The sequence below is a fragment of the Hyla sarda genome, chromosome 1, assembly GCF_029499605.1.
Source record: "Hyla sarda isolate aHylSar1 chromosome 1, aHylSar1.hap1, whole genome shotgun sequence".
Taxonomy (NCBI): domain Eukaryota; kingdom Metazoa; phylum Chordata; class Amphibia; order Anura; family Hylidae; genus Hyla; species Hyla sarda.
The window spans coordinates 303,282,265-303,300,664 of NC_079189.1; the positions used below are offsets into that span (position 1 = coordinate 303,282,265).

An 18,400-nucleotide genomic window follows, 5' to 3' on the forward strand; every position below is an offset into this window, starting at 1 on the left:
GCATTAACCCCTTGTATTTGTGATGCCAGGACGCGTTTTATCCTCAATACCACCCAAAGGTATACCGCTGGATCATGGGCAAGGCACGGGGGCAATAATGACTCCGACACCAAGTTAAGGTCAACAGTAGCTTTTCTGAGTGACAGATGGTACAGTCTATACAGTATAACTGGGCCCACAGAAGTGACCAGTGACTTCAGAGACCTTAAGGGCTTGCTGGGACTTGCAGTGGTTTTGGACAATTTAGCGCAGGCCACAATGACTTGACTATAGATGACAGTGACTGACTTGACTTGACTGGAGACAAACTAAGCTGTGACTTTATCTTACTTGTAGACTTGTAGCTTGTGGCTGTAGACTTGACTTGAGGTCTCCTATGACTCCAGATACACTCTTAGGCTCAACTGCACCTCAGCAAAGACTAAGGAACTAAGAGAGAGACGAGACTCCTCCCAGGGCTTTTATGGGGGAGACTCTGGTTGGGTTCTATTGGTCACTCTTAAGTCAACTGGTCACTGATACCTCCTGGGTAACAATCACATGACAACTTGTATGACAACCGGTGATCACATGTTAACCTTTCTTAAAGATACAACATTCTTATATACATAACATAGGGAATAATACACATTCTCAGTAGAACAGATGCAGGGGGTGGGGGCGGGCAGGGGACACTGCAGGGAGGCTGCTTGACAGGGCAGCATGGGTATGGGGTAACAACTTCCATACTGGGCCACCACAAACTTCCTCTCTTAAACACAGCCGTCCTCGGTGCCCAGTCCTGGAGGGCGGATGACTAGAAGTGGCCACTAGGGCCTAGACTGACAGTTCCTGGGGTATTATTGTCAAATGTCCTTCAGAGGTCTGAATTAAAAGAACTGAGACAAGTCATTTTTTGTGAAAACGTTCATGCATGTTCCTATCAATAATGGGACATAAACATGTGGGATTCATTACCCTTATAACTCAATTTTTATCACATTTAATATACTGGAGTTGGATAAGGCTGCCTGAGGCTCTCTACCTCTAACCACTTCTCCCCAGATCTCTATATATGTTTTTATATAACATACCAGTGTTACCTTTATACGCAGCAACTCTGTTGCTCTACATGCTTTATTCAAATTTTCAGGGGAACCCTCTGGCCAGGAGAGTACCCTGTACACGTGGACAGGAAAATTGTTAGACAGGTGAATTATGGACTGGAAATGTACATGTTAGATACAGTCCTAACTAGGCATTTGACTAGCTTATACCATACATTATGTAAGCTTACTTAATTAGACTATGTGTTAAACTGACAACTTTGTACACAGCACTACCATTATTCCTTATACCTAGCTGGTAGTTGTCCTTGCGTGTCGACCTTTGGGATCTGTGCAACACCACCTCTGGAGAATCTGGAACTCTTGAGATTTCTGGAGCTCTTGAGACTTCTGGAGCTGCGGCTGGCTCTCCCTCAGCAAACTCAGGAGCTGGAATTAGTTCTGGACTGGCTGGAAGGAGTTGCTGGCAGCTGTGCTGGAGAGGCTGGTGACAGAGTTGGCACTCTGGAGACTGGTGAATAGGCCGGAGCCAACGGTGATAAGACTGGGACTGATGTGGAGACTAATGTGGGTTGAACCAGCCCCGGAGTTGGTGAGACACAGAAGATCGCAGGCTGGTTTGGAGAAAACATGGGGAAATCCATAGATGGGTGTATTCCCTCGCCCGGAACATACTCTCTCACAGGCCTGACAGCTGGATGAGGCGGCGCTGGAAGCAATGGTAGATCTTCTTTGAGACATAACTTGATTCGATTCCGACTTGTGGCTCATACCCAGATTTTTGCACTTCGTAGACATCAGACTCAGGATAGGGTATGGTCGTCACCGTGTACGGTTCTGTCTCCCAAATAGAATCTAGCTTCTTGGTCCTTGGAAACTTTTGTAGCCAGACTTTATCACCCAATTGAAGTGGTTTGGCAGAGGCATGATGGTTATAGTCCTCTTCTTGTCTTTGTTGAGCCTCGCCCATCTTTTTGCTGACCTCCTTCTCTGCTGATCAGAGAATTTACATAACTCTTGGAAAAATTGGGCCTCGAAGGCCATTCCTCGGTCTGTTTGGCCAGACTCCGGACACCCAAGGGTTTGCACCCAATTGGAGTAGAACATCTGCGCTGCTTTTTTTGGCTGTGAGATCTTTGATGAGTACAATGACAACCCATCTAGAGTAATGATCCCCCATGGTGAGAGCATAAGTATATCCCGACTGGGTAGGAGACAATTTGACGTGGTCTAGAGCGACCAACTGGTTGGATAGAATGGAGGGGTGCTTTTGTGTCCTTTCGCACATTCTTGGTGGCGTTACAGACTGCACATTCATTTCCCCATTTCTCGATGTCACTCCGCATTCTGATCCAATAGAATCTTCGCCTTAGCTATGGTCTTATGGACTCCAAAGTGTCCCGACTGGTCATGGTATACGTTGAGGACCATCGCCACTTCTCTTCGGGGAACCAGAATATGATGAAGAATTTCGGTACAACAGTCCTTTGTGCACAAAGTCATTTCCTCTGTCGCCACAGACATTTCAACTCGTAGTCACACTATACGTTGACGGGTTGGGACATTTTTTGCCAGAAGGTAGTCCAACAGATCCCCCATGACTCGACTTTCGTCTTGAAGAGTCTTCCAGGTGTATAGGTCTTCCTGAACCTTTTCAGACCTGGGTTCACCCTCCATGAGGGTGGTCACAACATTATGGTTCACAAACAGCTGATAAAATGGGGGGCATCTCCACGTTTTCCCACACAACTTCGCCAGGTGGTTCTTCGCCGGGGGTCATCCGAGACAGTACAATGGCATTGACGCTTCTGTACTTGATGGTGAAACTGTAATTCGCTATTCTTGAAGTCCATCACTGTTCAATGGCACCCCAATTGCCAGTGTTCAGGTGGGCGAATGGGTTATTGTCCATGTGGACAGTAAATGGCGTGGCAGCCAAATAGTCTTTGAATTTTTCGGTCACGGCCTGCACCAGGGCGAGAAGTTCAAACTTGAATGAGCTGTAATTGGCATTGTTCTTCTCTGCTCCTCGCAGGTTACGACTGGCATACGCAATTACTCGCTTTTGTCCTTCCTGAACTTGGGACAGGACAGCTCCCAGACCCTTAAAACCGGCATCAGTATACATCCGGAACGGCTGACTGTAGTCTGGATACGCCAAGATGGGTGGCTCAGTCAGTAGACGTTTAAGAGCTGTCTCTTGCTCTTCGGCCCATTCAATAGGTAGTCTTCCATTGTAGTTCTCCTTTGCCCTACTCCATAAGAGAGCTGTGAGGGGTTCTGCAATCTGGGCAAAGTGGAGAATGAAGCGGCGGTAGTAGCTGGCAAATCCCAGGAAGCTCCTCACATCTTTCACCATGCGCAGGTTAGGCCTGTTCTTGACAGCTTCCACTTTTTCAGGATTGGGCTGGACCCCTTCTTCGCTGACAACATGACCCAAGTAATGGACCTGAGACTTGAGCAGGTGACACTTGGACACTTGAGCAGGTGACACTTTAATCCATGCTTGATTAAGACTTAGAAGACGTCTGACAGATGACTGAGGTGCTCCTGGTAGGACTTGGAATACACAATGATATCGTCCAGGTACAATAGGACACTTTGAAAATTCAGATGGCCCAGGCTCCTTTCCATCAGACACTGGAACATAGAAGGGGCATTGAACAGGCCAAACGGCATACTTTTAAACTCGAATAGTCCCATGGGTGTCATGGAGGCGGTCTACTCCCGATCCTCCACGGTCATGAGGACTTGCCAACATCCGCTGGTTAAGTCCAGGGTGGAGAAGTAAGCAGCCAACCAGAGGGCTGTAAGTGACTCCTCGATCCTTGGCAAAGAATAAGCGTCCTTATGTGTGACATTGCTCGGTTTCCTGTAATCAACACAGAAGCAGATGTTCCATCTTTCTTCTTGACCAGGACAAGTGGCGCCACCTAGGGGCTCTGACTTTCTTGAATCACATCTGCCTCTTTCATGTCAGCCAGCAGCTTTTTGAAAGTCTGATACATTCCTGGCGTGACCGGACAATGTCTTTCCGTGATAGGTGGGCTATCAGTTGTGTGGATTCGGTGCTGGATCATTGAAGCATGCCCAAAGTCTGTGGGGTGCTTGCTGAAAGCCTTTATGGTATGGTACTTTATGGCTCTTGGTGACATTGATGATTCCATTGACTTGGTCCCTTGGGGTAGTGTCGCCTCCAACCTCGAGTTGCTCCCACTAGGGGTGTAAAGGGCTCACACCGGATCCTTCGGTCACTTGAGCTGCATGCTGTAGGTCCACCAGACATTCTGTCACAATGTCCTTTGGCTCTAGGAGGTACAGCTAGGCTACAGGAATGTATTTGAGCAAGACAGTAGCAGAATCAGACAGGTTTACTAACCGCACCGGGACTCTCCCATTGGTGACAGTGACAATGCTTCTCGCAGCTCAAACAAGAGGATTATCTTCCAATTGCATAGGTTCAAGCAGGGCTTGATACTCCCTATTTTTGACTCTGGGATGTGCATGACACCAGATGATGATCTCCGTGTTGGGATGTAAGGTCACCGACCAGATTTCACCTTGCTTGTTGGCAAACTTCTGCTCCGCCTGAAGAACTTTCAAGTGGTGCTGCGCAGCCCGCTGGCCTTAAGGGGACAGATGGGGAAGAGAGGCATGCAAGGCATCTAATATTTCAGCAAAACTATTTTTCATATTGTTCATCCCCAATATAAATTCAGCAGACCCCTTATCTTTCACATTAGTTACAATCGCTCCCTGATCCTTGGCAAAGAATAAACATCCTTATGTGTGATATTGTTCGGTTTCCTGTAATCAACACAGAAGCGGATGGTTCCGTCTTTCTTCTTGACCGGGACAAAGGGCGCCGCCCAGGGGCTCTGACTTTCTTGAATCACGTCTGCCTCTTTCATGTCAGCCAGCATCTTCTTGAAAGTCTGATACATGCCTGGCGTGACCAGACGGTATCTTTCTGTGATAGGTGGGCTATCAGCTGTGAGGATTCGGTGCTGGATCATTGAAGTATGCCCAAAGTCTTTGGGGTGCTTGCTGAAAGTCTCATGGTACCTCTTGGTGACATTGATGATTCCATTGACTTGGGGTAGTATCATCTCAAACCTGGAGTTGCGCCCACTAGGGCTCTGGAGGGCTCACACCGGATTCTTCGGTCACTTGAGCTGCATGCTGTCGGGCCACCAGACATTCTGTCACAATGTCCTTCGACTCTAGGAGGTACAGCTGGGCTACAGGAGTGTATTTGAGCAAGACGGTAGCAGAATCAGACAGGTTTACTAACCCCACTGGGACTCTCCCATTGGAGACAGGGCAAGACTTTTAGGCATCCTCTACCCCATCACAGGGTTTAGTGCTAATTGGATTGTGCAACCAAATTTAGGGTACATGCAAACATACCGTATATGCTGCAGATTTGCTACTGCAGAATTCATGCTGGTAAATTGATACAAATAAATAAACACAGCAACAAATCTACATCAACAAATCTAGAACAGATACTGTACATTTGAACGTACCTTAAAGGGGTACTCTGCCCCTAGACAATCCTCTATCCAAAGGATAGGGGATAAGATGTCTGATCGTGGGGTTCCCGCTGCTGGGGACCCCTTCGATCTCCCTGTTGCACCCTTTGTTCATTTATAGTGTTGCGTGCAGATCCAGAGGCTCATTAAGTCACGGTCACACCTCGCTTGTGAGGTCACGGCCACGCCCCGTTAATGCAAGTCTAAAGGAGGGGACGTGACAGCCTTCACGCCCCCTCCCATAGACTTGCATTGAGGGAACGTGGCTGTGACATCACGAGCGGGGTGTGACCGTGATGTATTGAGCCTCCGCCCTGCATCACCAGTCATCCAGCATGGAGTGAAGTTTGCTCCATGCACTGGATGTCTGGGGTGCAGCAGCCAAGATCGTGGGGGTCCCCAGTGGCCGGACCCCCACAATCAGACATCTTATGCCCTGGGGTGGAGTGCCCCTTTAAGGATACGTTCACACAGGTGCACTTAGACACGGGTTTCCCTTCAACGCTGGATTATCTGTAGCAGCCCCCATTGAGGTCAATGTAATTTGCTGCAGAAAATCAGCTGCTGGTTCATGAGAATAAACTTTCTGCAAACTCACTTAAATCCTCCAGTGTGACTGTACTTAAACACTCAAGTCTTCCCAAATTATCCTTATATTATTAAAGGAGATAAATTATAGCCACTTGCCTATCTTCAGCTTTCCCATATGGAGGGGGCATGTCGGTGGGGGGTCCCAGCGGTCGGACTCCTGCAATCTAAAACTTATCCCTATCCTTTGGATAGGGGATACATTTTTCCCCATGATACTTCTCCTTTAATTCAGATATTCCTGACATTGGGTATTCCCCAGTGCGAATGCCCACATAATGCAGAAAGATACGCAAAATCAAGAAAATGTATGTGTTTAAAAGGTTAACTATGTATCCTTTCATACCAGTGCTAAGGAGCCATTTTTAAATCCAACCACCATTTTTCCATGTTTGGGAATGATGCAGCTACAAACTGGATATGCTGTTTCCTCATCTATTCCAGGTAGCTGTCGTGACCCTCTCAATTCTCCTGTTGCACTGTCCCACAGATGTAAGGTTCCTCCTTCAGTTACTGTCATCAGGATCTTTTGTGGGGTGAATACTGCAGCTTGCAATGGAAACCCAGGAACACCAGGTGTAAGGGATAATACAGGATCCCCAGATTCTATATTCCATCCATAGACCTTCATAAAATATGGAAACATATTATACTGTAAGGCTAGTATATAGAGACTGGCAATACCATTTTGCATGCTGCATTATATAGGTTACCCTGGAGAGAGTAATATTTCACTGACATTAATATGCGCATGATTTTAATTACAATATTATTTTATTTAATATTATTGGTATGAGTAAGGCTTATACACCCGGCTGAAATGTGTTACTTTTTATCCTGTGTTATAGTTTTGTGATGAATTAAAAGAAATTCTATTGCACAAGGACCTGCGCTGGACTTACCTTCTTTCTCCATCATTATCTAAATTATGTGGACAAGACTGGAAAAACAGCAGGCCATTTATTTTCTCATTTCACAAAACCCTATTCCATGTGGGGTGTCTCCGCCCCTGTGAGCTAATAGGACTGTGGAATTTTTTTAATGAAATAAAGTAAAAAACTCCCTAAGTACGTCCCATAATGCCTATTAAGGCTCCGAGCTCACCAAGGACAGTGAGTTTTTTTCTGTCCTTGTGTGAGGAGGATGCTCCCAGCTTCCTTCTGTTTACCTTATTGTGTTTCTTTTTTTCTCTAGGTTTTCGCGGGATACAACTGTTCCGATGCGCGCCGCCGTCTTGGTGGAGACCAGAAGTTGGTAGGAGCAGTAGTAGAACGGTCCGGATGCTCCTTGCTTTAGGTGCCGTTCATTTCCGGTGGGGACGCCATCTTGCCGGAGACCAAGCGGCCGGTGCAGGACTTCCGGTGACGCCGAGGGTGTTTTCTCTTCGGGACTATGGCAGTTTTCTTAACAAGAACTAAGGGGGAAGGTTTTACACAGGATGGTGTTCCATTCCTTTGTTTGGGAGTATATTTTTATCTCTAGTTACTTAGTTTTGCTCCGCTGTCTACTTCCGGTGGAAGTGGGCGGAGCTTGGTTTTGGCTGGGTTTTTGTTTTTTCGTATATAAACCCCACTTCTAGTGAGGCTCAGTCTCTTGAAGCCATACTGGGGGATATCAGTTGTACTGTATACTTAGTTCTACTTTAAGAGATTTCTAAATTCTAAACTGTAGGTTTATTTTCAGGGAATCTTTTATTATTTTCCAGCTTGCTTGGGATTTAATTTTTGTTTGTCTATGGAGTCTGGAGGGTCTGGAGGACGCAGAGAGGCTTGTGGGAAAGCCTCTCATAAGCGAAGGCATCTGGAATGCAGTTCCTGCAAAGTCTCTCTTCCTGATGGATATGACTATCCCATACGTGTTTCTTGTCGTCCCAGATTACCACCTAGCCAGGAATCATCCATGCAGGACATGTAGACATGTTTATTTGGGTCAAGGAATTTGTATGTGATTCAATTAAGGAGTTATAAAAGACTCTCTAGCTACAGCTCCCCCTCCCAGGAAGAAGCCTAAGCGTAGGCAAAATCCTATTATTGTTTATCCTGACGAAGAATTTTGGGTTCTAGATGAGACTAAATCATCTAGCTCTGAAGAGGAGGAGCTGCAAGGAAAGACGCATTTCCCTGCTGAGAAATTCCCTGAGTTTATTTGTGCGGTGCAGACAGAGAATACACCAGCCAGTCAGAGTGAAGTTCCCTCTACTTCCAAGGGTCCTAGAATGTTTTCTGTAGATGACACTATTACTGATCTTTTTAAATCTGAGTGAGTTAACACAGAAAAAGTGCAAGTTATTAATAGGCGTTTTAAGACCTTGTATCCCTTGGACCAATCCAATCCAAAGAATGGATGAATCCCACGAAAGTGGATTATGCCATTTCCAAACTATCTAAGAGGACCATTATTCCGTCTGACGATGGATCAAGCCTCAAAGACCCGATGGACCGTCGCCTAGAAGTGACGCTCAGAAGATCATATACAGCATCCTCTAGTCAGTGTACTGTGCAATGTGCCTCCTTTGAGGTTCTAAAAGCCATGAAGTCCTGGATTTTCAGAGTGCAGGACGATATAGACTCCAGAGTTAGTAGACAAGGTATCCTCTGTTCTTTCAAATATATTAATCTAGGTAGGGATTACCTCGATGATGCAAATTGTCAGCAAGTAAGGTTATCTGCCCGTAACATGGCATTATCATCTGCTGCCAGAAGAGCTCTTTGGCTGAGACCTTGGCCTGGGGATAGTCACTCAAAGTACATCCTCTGCAACTTGAGTTTAATCCTACCAAATTATTTGGGCCTGAATTGGACACCACTATGGAGGAACTCTCTAACAGGAAGGGAAAGAACCTCCCTTTATCTGATAGCTTCTTTCGTGGGCGCTACAACCAGTCCAGACATGACCGTTCCCCACAAAGGGCCAGGCAGGGTAGGAACTCGGCACGTGGCAGAGGTTCAAGCTCAGCAAGAAGAGGCTCTTCCAGAGCTAGGGGATCTAAGAAGCCAGAATTCTGACTTCCACAGTGTACCGGTAGGAGGGCATCTTCTGTTTTTTCTCCAGTCTTGACAAGACTTAATAAAGGATACCTGGGTGATAAACATTGTAAGGAGTGGTTATTTTCTCCCCCTCATCTCCCCTCCTCTAGGGAAGTTTCTTGTACGCTCCATTCTAAACTCTCCAAAACAAGAGTTTTTGGAACAGGCAGTTTTGGATCTCATTGCAAATTCTGCGGTAGAACCTGTTCCTCTTCTAGAAAGAGGCTGGGGAGTATACTCCCCAGTATTTCTTGTACCCAAGCCAGGAGGGAAATAGAGACTAATAATAGACCTCAGATACCTCAACCGGTTCATAGTAAAGAAAAGGTTCCGTATGGAAACTATAAGATCAGTCAAGACGATCTACAACCAGGAGACTTCATGGCGTCTCTAGACCTCAAAGACGCTTACTTTCATATACCTATCTACCAGGCCCACAGGAAGTTCTTACGCATCAAGTTACCATCAGGGGAGTCATTCGCCATCTTCAGTTTCAAGTTCTTCCATTCGGAATATTGTCGGCCCCCTTTGCCTTTACAAAGGTGGTATTCTCTATGATGGCAATACTCAGAATTCAGGGTATAAAAATGATTCACTACCTGGATGACTGGCTCATATCAGCCAGGACACAGGAAGAACTCTCTATCCACATCTCCATAACATTGGATCTTCTCCACAGACTAGGTTGATTGATACATTTACAGAAGTCACATTTAATCCACACCAACAGGATAACATTCCTAGGCTTCTGTATAGATTCCCTCGAGATAAAGATATATCTATCTCTAGCAAGGAAGGACATGATATCCAGGGGATATCAATTCCTTCGTGTACCTCGCAGAGTGCCACTGAGGACTCTAATGAGATTTCTAGGTCTCTTATCTTCCTCGGCAGAGGCAGTGCTGTGGGCACTCTGGCACTTGAGGCCCCTTCAGGCAGAGATTCTTCAGACTGTGGACAGGAGAATTTCCTCCCTAGACACTCCTCTCATTCTTTCTTCAGCGGTTCGCAGATCTCTAAACTGGACGGAATGTCACTTACAGATCCTCACTGGTTACTTTTAACAACAGATGCTTCGGGATCAGGTTGGGGAGCCCATCTTTTAGGCAGAAAGATGGCAGGAAAATGGAATACACAAGAACTTCTTCTTTCATCCAAGAGGTAAGTGCAATCTACAATGCTCTCCTGCACTTCGCCCCTTTTCTTCTGGTACAAGCTGTCAAAAGTAAGAACGGACAACATGTCAGCAGTGGCACTTCTTCAGGAAGTGGCAAAAATCTTTTGTTGGGCAGAATCACGGATACTCAGGTTATTCGCAGTCCACATAAAAGGGGTTCAGAACATCATTGCAGATTGCCTTAGCAGGGAACTAACGATACCTGGAGAGTGGGCCTTGAGACCTTTGGGGTCTCCCAGAAATAGATCTTATGGCCACAAGAGCCAATCACAAACTGGAGAAGTTCTGTTCCCTATATCCAGTGGACAGACCCTTTTGGATAGATGCCATGACAATTACATGGAATTTCAATCTAGCTTACATCTTTCCACCAACTTCCATGATACCCAGGGTATTGATGAAGATCAGGCAGGATCGGGCCTCTGTGATCGCATCATTCCTTTTTGGCCCAAGAGAGCCTGGTTCTCTCTCCTCATTCAGATGAGCAGAGGGGTATATTGGAAACTTCCTCTCAGGCAGAACCTGGTGTCTCAGGGCACTCAGTTATGCCACAATCTCAAGACACTCAGTCTGACTGCATGGAGATTGATAGGTCCTTATAGAAAGCCAGAGGGTTTTCGTACCGCATACTTGAGACACTATCTCACTCTAGGAGTGAGGCAACCAACAAGACCTATGCCAGGATTAGAAAGATCTTCGTCACATGGTGTGCTTCTAAGAACGTGGACGCTTCTTCCTCTACTCCTTCAATTCTAGAATTCTTGCAGGATGGATTTGATAAAGGACTATCTCCAAATTCTATTAAGGTACAGCTAGCAGCACTATCTGCTTCCCTACAAAGAAGGCTTACTCAAGAATACAAAGAAAAAAGGTAATATGCACTCACCACTGGGTTACGGTCGTTCATCCTAGGAGTCCGGGGACACTGGGGAGATCGGCGTCTTCTAGGAGTGCTCGGAGGCTACACCGGTAGTTTCACGGGATCAACCCACTTCATCCGGCCTCATGAAGTGAGGCTGGATGAAGTGGGTTGATCCCGCGAAACTAACGGTGTAGCCTCTGAGCGCTCCTAGAAGACGCCGATCTCCCCAGTGTCCCCAGACTTCTAGGATGAACGACCGTAACCCAGCGGTGAGTGCATATTACCTTTTTTCTTTGTATTCTATTTGATACTGCAGCTTTGTGATGTGCACTCCGCAGGTGGTCGGATAATTAAGAGACCTGGACTGCCATTATTGAAGTACACGTGAGTCTGTTTCACCGTAGCACATGAGAAAGCTTTAGACATACCTCACGAGTGCCCCCTTCCGCTTTCTTATATGAAGGCTTACTCAAGACCTGGTGGTAAAATCCTTCATCAAAGCCATCACTAGAATACATCCTAGATCTGTAAAACAGGTGGCTCCTTGGGATCTGGCATTGGTCTTGCAACAACTTTGTGCTAAACCCTTTGAACCGTTAGAGAAAGTGGAACTTAGGTTCCTCACTCTTAAGACAGTTCTGTTACTGGCTGTTACGACTGCCAAAAGGGTAGGTGAACTTCAGGCCTTACCTTCAGTTGAGCCATATATTACTTTTTTGCCTAACAAGGTCCTTTTGAGATTTCTTCAATCCTTTTTTTTACCAAAAGTTCCTTCTTTTATGAACATTGACAAGGTCATTTCTCTTGAGTTTTCTCCTGAACCTGGGATTCTCAAAAGGACCTTGTCACTCTGGACCTGGTAAGATGTTTAAAGATTTATTTACAAAGAACAAAACCTTTCAGAAAGTCAGAGAACCTTCTTATCTTACACCAGGGATCTAAGAGAGGTGCAAAGGCATCTAAACCTTCCATTTCCAGATGGATTTGTGAATGCATAGATCTATGTTACACTTCCAAAGGCTTGACTCCACCAGAGTTCACTAAGGCACATTCGACAAGGTCTATCTCTGCTTCTTGGGCAGAGCGTAAATCAGTTCCCTTGGAACACATCTGCCAGTCGGCAACATGGAGCTCTCCATTAACGTTTCTAAAACATTATAGAGTTGACACTTTTTTGTCTAGCGAAACCAACTTTGCCAAGACTATACTAAATTCTGCAATGCAGTAGAGCCCTCCCTAGAGGTTATTCTTGCTAAATCCCCACATTGTGCTGCTGAGGGACGCTAGGGAAGACTAAATTTAAGTAGTTAATTTGTTTTCCCTTAGTCTCCTCAGCAGCACAAGCTTCCCTCCCCTTTTTTTTGTTACTTTATAATTAACTCACTGTCCTTGGTGAGCTGGGCACATTTATAGGCATTGTGGGAGATACTTAAGGAGTTTTTTTTTACTTTATTTCATAAAAAAATTCCACAGTCCTATTAGCTCACAGGGGCAGAGACACCCCACATTGTGCTGCTGAGGAGACTAAGGGAAAATAAATTAACTACTTAACTCCTTGGGGGCGAAGGGCGTATGCATACGCCCTCGCGTCCCGTCACATAAGGACGGAGGGCATATCCATACGCCCTCCGCATTTCCGATCACCGCCGCTTGTCGGGCGGTGATCGGACCAGGATGACTGCTGATATCTATCAGCAGGCATCCCGTGGCAATGCCTTGGGGGGTCCTGAGACCCCCCCCCCCCATGTCAGTGATCGCGGCAAATCGTTGGTCAATTCAGACCAGCGATTTGCCCGCGATACTGGGCAATCGGGTCACTGGTGACCCGATCGCCCGGAAAATAAGCATAGGATAGGGGCGAGGTGGCAGTGTGGCCACCCCCTCCTATCCCCTGCCATTGGTCAGTCAGGCTGACCACAAATGGCAGGAGGGGGCGGGGGGGGCAGAGCAGGGGGCAGAGCAGGGGGGAACACATGCGGTGAGGGGGAAGCATGGCCGGCTTACCCGGACCAGCGGATTAATCCTGGACCAGCGGCGGCGATGGCATCGACAGCAGTTGGAGCGTCCGGAAAGTGCGGCATGCAGAAGGCTGCAGTGAAGATCGCGGTAAGTGATCTTCTCTGTGGCCTTCTAAAAGCTGCAAAACTACAACTCCCAGCATGGCCAGACAGTCAGAGATGCTGGGCGTGTAGTTCTGCACTATCTGGCCCTTCATATGTTGCAGAACTACAACTTCAAGCATGCCTGGACAGTCTGAGCATGCCTGGAATTGTAGTTTTGCAACATCTGGAGGGCCACAGTTTGGAGACCACTACTTAGCGGTCTCCAAACTGTTCTTCCCCAGTTGTTGCATAACTACAACTCCTAGCATGCCCAGACTGTCCAGGCATGCTGGGAGTTGTAGTTCTGCAGCAGCTGAAGGGCCAGATATTGCAGAACTACATGCCCAGCATCTCTGATTGTCTGGCCATGCTGAGAATTGTAGTTTTGCAACAGCTGTAGGCACACTGATTGGGAAACACTGAGCTGGAGTCTGTTTCCTAACTCAGTGTTTCCAACCCATGTGCCTCCAGCTGTTGCAAAACTACAACTCCCAGAATGCACTGACAGACAGTACATGCTGGGAGTTGTAGTTTTGCAACAGCTGGAGGCACATTGGTTGGAATCACTGAGCTAGAGTCTGTTTTCTAACTCAGTGGTTCCCCACTAGTGTGCCTACAGCTGTTGTAAAACTACAACTCCCAGCATGTACGGTCTGTCAGTGCATTCTGGGAGTTGTCATTTTGCCACAGCTGAAGGTTTGGGGTGCCCTCCCATGTGAATGTACAGGGTACATTCACACGGGCGGGTTTACAGTGGATTTCCTTCTACAAGTTTGAGCTGTGGCAAAAAAAAATTTATCAACTGGTGCCAGCAAGTTCTACAGATTTGTAAATTACTTTTATTAAAAAATCTTAATCCTTCCAGTACTTTACCTTTCTGTCTGACCACAGTGCTCTCTACTGACACCTCTGTCCAATTTAGGAACTGTCCAGAGCAGGATAGGATTTCTATGGGGATTTGCTCCTACTCTGGACAGTTAGTAAAATGGACAGAGGTGCCAGCAGAGAGCACTCTGGTCAGACAGAAAGGAAATTCAAAAAGAAAAGAACTTCCTTTGGAACATACAGCAGCTGATAAGTACTGGAAGGGTTAAAATGTTCAAACTGAAGTAATTTCAAAATCTATTTTACTCTCTGGCACCAGTTGTTTAAAAAAAATAAAACTTATGTTTTCCAGTCAAGTACCCCTTCAAGAGCCTTCATCACAGACTTCATGCCCATTTAGTCCAGTAATATGCCATACACCATGATGAAAACCCAGCATACCCCACTACAGTCAATGGGGGTCAGTCAAGTGCTATTTCTTTCTGCTTGTTAGGGCATGTTCACACTGCAGAATTCCCTTGGAATTCCGTGAGCGGAATTCCGTGAGTAGAATTCTGCGCAGTGAACATTCCCATCAGTGTAAACGGGTCTTCCCCGAGACTCGTTCACAATGCAGAATTTCAGCGGCGGACAATAGTTCTATGCAAAGAAAGAACATGTTCATTCTTTGCGCGGAATTCCGCGAGTACTGCAAAGCCATCAATGGTGACGGCGCAGTGACCCGCAATCCTACCGCGAAGTATCTTCAGCAGCGGCTGCCTGACGGAATCTCTGCTTGTGGAGATTCCGCAGTGTGAACATACCCTTAAAGAGAACCTCTGACCAATATAAAGTGATTTTAATATCATTAAATAGCTTAGGGTGCCCCTATCACACAGATTTATAAAGTTTCTTTATATGCCCTCCCGTTCTTAAGATATGTGGGTTCATAGTTTGACAATGCTGGGAATCAGTCAGACTGACATGTACAGCAAGCTGATTGGTTGCTATGCGAAATTAGTCAACTTTTCCTCCGCACAGATTTTGATAATTCTCCCCCTATACAGTATGTAACGATCTGTGTCCCAGATAACTACTGTGTATGCAGCACATGGGGAGGATTGCAGTGCAGGCTACTCGGGAGTTGTAGCCCCTTGGGAAAGCAGATAGTAAGGTCAAGTGGCAGGGTGGCGTTGCTAACTTGCCGTTATCAACTGTAAAAAGGTTTTTTAACAGGTAAAAGCTTTTTGGGGGGTTTCCCACAAAATTTTCTTCAACAAATCTTGCACCAATGTCACTTTCATTATACAGGATGGAAATTCTTAACACATACATGAACAAGCCCCTAGAGACAAAGATATTATTTCACCTTAGATCCCGATGCTGAGTAAATAATTCCAATCTTCTCATCCACATGTAGGTAAGCATTTTCATAGTTTGTGTGATCTTCTTGAATACATAAATACTTTTTACCAGTTATTAAGTTCCATAGAAGCAGTGTATGATCCAAAGAACCAGAAACAGCTCTAGTCCCTGAACCAAAAATTTTTACACATCGTATTCCAGCTGAAAGAAAAAACAAACATGGAAAACCATGATCTATATGTAGGGTATGTCAAAAACAGGCACCCCCTAAAATATACTAATACATATTTATAATATGTAAAGCTGTGATGATAGGAAAGTTAAATCCATGGCAAATCCACCAAAATCGCCAGTAGATGGCAGCAGAGTGTTTAAAGTCTGAATGACATATACCCTTGCATCCTAAACAGTAGCACGGATAGGGTATTCCAAACCCCCGCGAACTGGTAGGACAGATGGAACTTTTCTTGAATAATAAATTAATTGATTAATTGTACACACCCACATGACCCAGTTTAAAGGAGGGGGTCACCCTCTGCCCCTTTATGCTTTTTTCTGTCCTCCCGGAAAGTGGGACAGATGGTGACCCCCTGATGTTATTTGTTTGGAAGCTACTTTATTTGAGCTTTTTTCTGCCCTATTTTTTTATTTGTCCTGTGCTTTGCACCTATTTGTTTCTCTCCTCCTTTTTACTAACCGGTTATCGGCATGTGTATGGCCTCTCTGGGGTTTTTCTATTTTTCTACTTCAGTAAACGTTTTTTTTTTTTTATTGTAGTCTTCTTCCTGTTCTGCCTGGGGGCGGAGCTTCTTTGGCGCTGATTAGGAAGGATATTTAAACCTTCTTTGTGCACCACTCGGTCTCTTGGAGTGCAGTGCTGTTGGTTTACCTGCAGACCTGTCTTTTTGATACCAAAGCTTTGCTTCTTGTACTTAAATTGCAGAAAGTACTCTCTTTTCTAGTCCCTGCCAGGAATTTGTTATTTTTCCTTTGGGTACTTTTTTCCTCTTTTATTGCTTAGCTTCCCTTTTGGAGCCTCATTGTTAGTAATTATGTTCTCTTCCTCAGATTATGTCTACAGAAGACTCTGCTGACCATGAAGGTCCGGGGAAAAAGTCTTCCAAAAGTCTTCCTCTGGAAGACACCTATGATTTTTCCAGATGCCCTTCATGTAGGGCTAAATTCCTGCACTCCCAACAAGCGAAGCCCATTGTACAAGATATGTACGTTTGGGTCTCTTCTAATATGTCAGCTATGCAAGCAAGCATTGAAGAGTTAAAACAAGTTGTTGCCCAAAAGCCTACCAGGCCATCTTCTCCAACAAGAATGGAAGTTTCTACTACCGTATGCAGGATAAGGAAGACTCCAGGTCTTAGTCCTCTGAGGAAGAAGGAACAATATCTTCCAGCGTCTCTTAAGATCCATCCTGTCAGGGGACCAGGATGCTGATCCCGGGGAAGCCTCCTTCTCCGCCTCTAAGAGGCCTAAGGCTTTTAAAGCGGATGAGACCCTACTGTCCTTACTTAAAAACGAAATAGAGGAAACCAGAAAAGGGTCTGGTCCTATCTAAGTGATTTAAGACTGTTTCCCATACTGGAAGATCAGCTTTCCTTGTGGGGCCCTGTTCCCATTTTTGACATGTGTCAAAATGTCAAAAAGAACCGTGGTTCCCTTGGAGGATGGGTCTTCCTTCCAGCATCCTATGGATAGCAAAGCCGAATGCGCCTTTAGGCACTCTTACTCTACAGCTTAGGCTTCAGCATCTGTATCTATTGCTTGTTCAGAAGTAGCAAACTTTATCATGACCTGTTGATCTTCCATCCAGACGGATCTGGACCAGAAGGTCCCTAGAGATGAAATTTTGGCCTCTTTCAAAACTGCCGATTTGGTCATGTATTTCCTTTGCGACACTGCTACCCAGCAGCTAAAACTTGCATCTAAAGCCATGGCCTTGTCTTCCGCTGGACGCCGTCCTCTTTGGTTAAAGCCTTGAAAGGCAGACACCTCTTCTAAACATACTTTATGTAGTGTGCCTTATAAACCCGGCATTCTTTTTGGTACATAGTTGGACCGCATAATGGAGGGCCTGTCTGATAAGAAGGGTAAATCCCTTCCTCAGCAGGCCTTTTGTAGTCGGGGCAGGCATTTTGGGGGCAGATCAGCCTCCCAATCTAAACCACAGAAAGATTGTGGTAATCAATGCTGGGGCAGTAAGTGCCCCCGTGGCTCCAAGGAGAAAAAAATCTCACTGCGGGCTTCCAGGAAGCTCTGGGTTCCCTGCTGGTTTGACCTTTCCAGTTTCCTATCCTACCCCCCATTTTCTAAGCGCCTGGACTCTGCACATTCAGGATCCTTGGGTCATGAGAATAGTTTCGGATGGTTATTTGATAGATTTCAAATCAATTCCACCATCGCGGTATGAGACAAGAGTTCTTCCTCCAGTCAAGCAGTGTGCGCAGGAAACTTATATTCTGGAATACATCCAGAAAGGTGCCCTGGAGGAGGTTCCTGCCTCAGAATGGGGGTCAGGGATCTATCCCCCAGTTGTTTTTCTAGTACCCAAGGTAACGGGAGAGTGGCGGATGATTATAGATCTGAGATTTTTCAATCGGTACGTAAAGCACAAACGCTTTTGTATGGAAACTATTCCATCTGTGGTCAACCTTATCTCACCAGGAGATTACCTGGCTTCCCTGGACTTAAATGATGCTTACCTCCATATTCCCATTCATCCAGTATTCAGGAAATATCTAAGGATTGCTGTCCAGGTGGGGAGAGTTCTAAAACACCTTCAGTTTGTAGCCCTCCCTTTTGGAATTTCTTTGGCCCCACACACATTTACCAAAGTTGTGGTGGCAGTAGTAGCTGCTCTAAGGCTTCAGGGGCTCAGCATTG

The 18,400-nt window shown here is 45.8% G+C and overlaps 1 protein-coding gene across 1 annotated transcript in view; it reads right to left on the bottom strand.

The window, feature by feature from the left end:
• The window catches only part of NWD1 (NACHT and WD repeat domain containing 1), a 98,275-nt gene that overhangs the window by 13,484 nt on the left and 66,391 nt on the right, over positions 1 to 18,400 (bottom strand). The window contains exons 16-17 of the mRNA XM_056518149.1: positions 15,510 to 15,706; positions 6,516 to 6,794 (exon numbers count right to left, since the gene is read on the bottom strand). Coding sequence (XP_056374124.1) covers positions 6,516 to 6,794; positions 15,510 to 15,706 — 476 coding nt within the window. The remainder of the gene's footprint in view (positions 1 to 6,515; positions 6,795 to 15,509; positions 15,707 to 18,400) is intronic.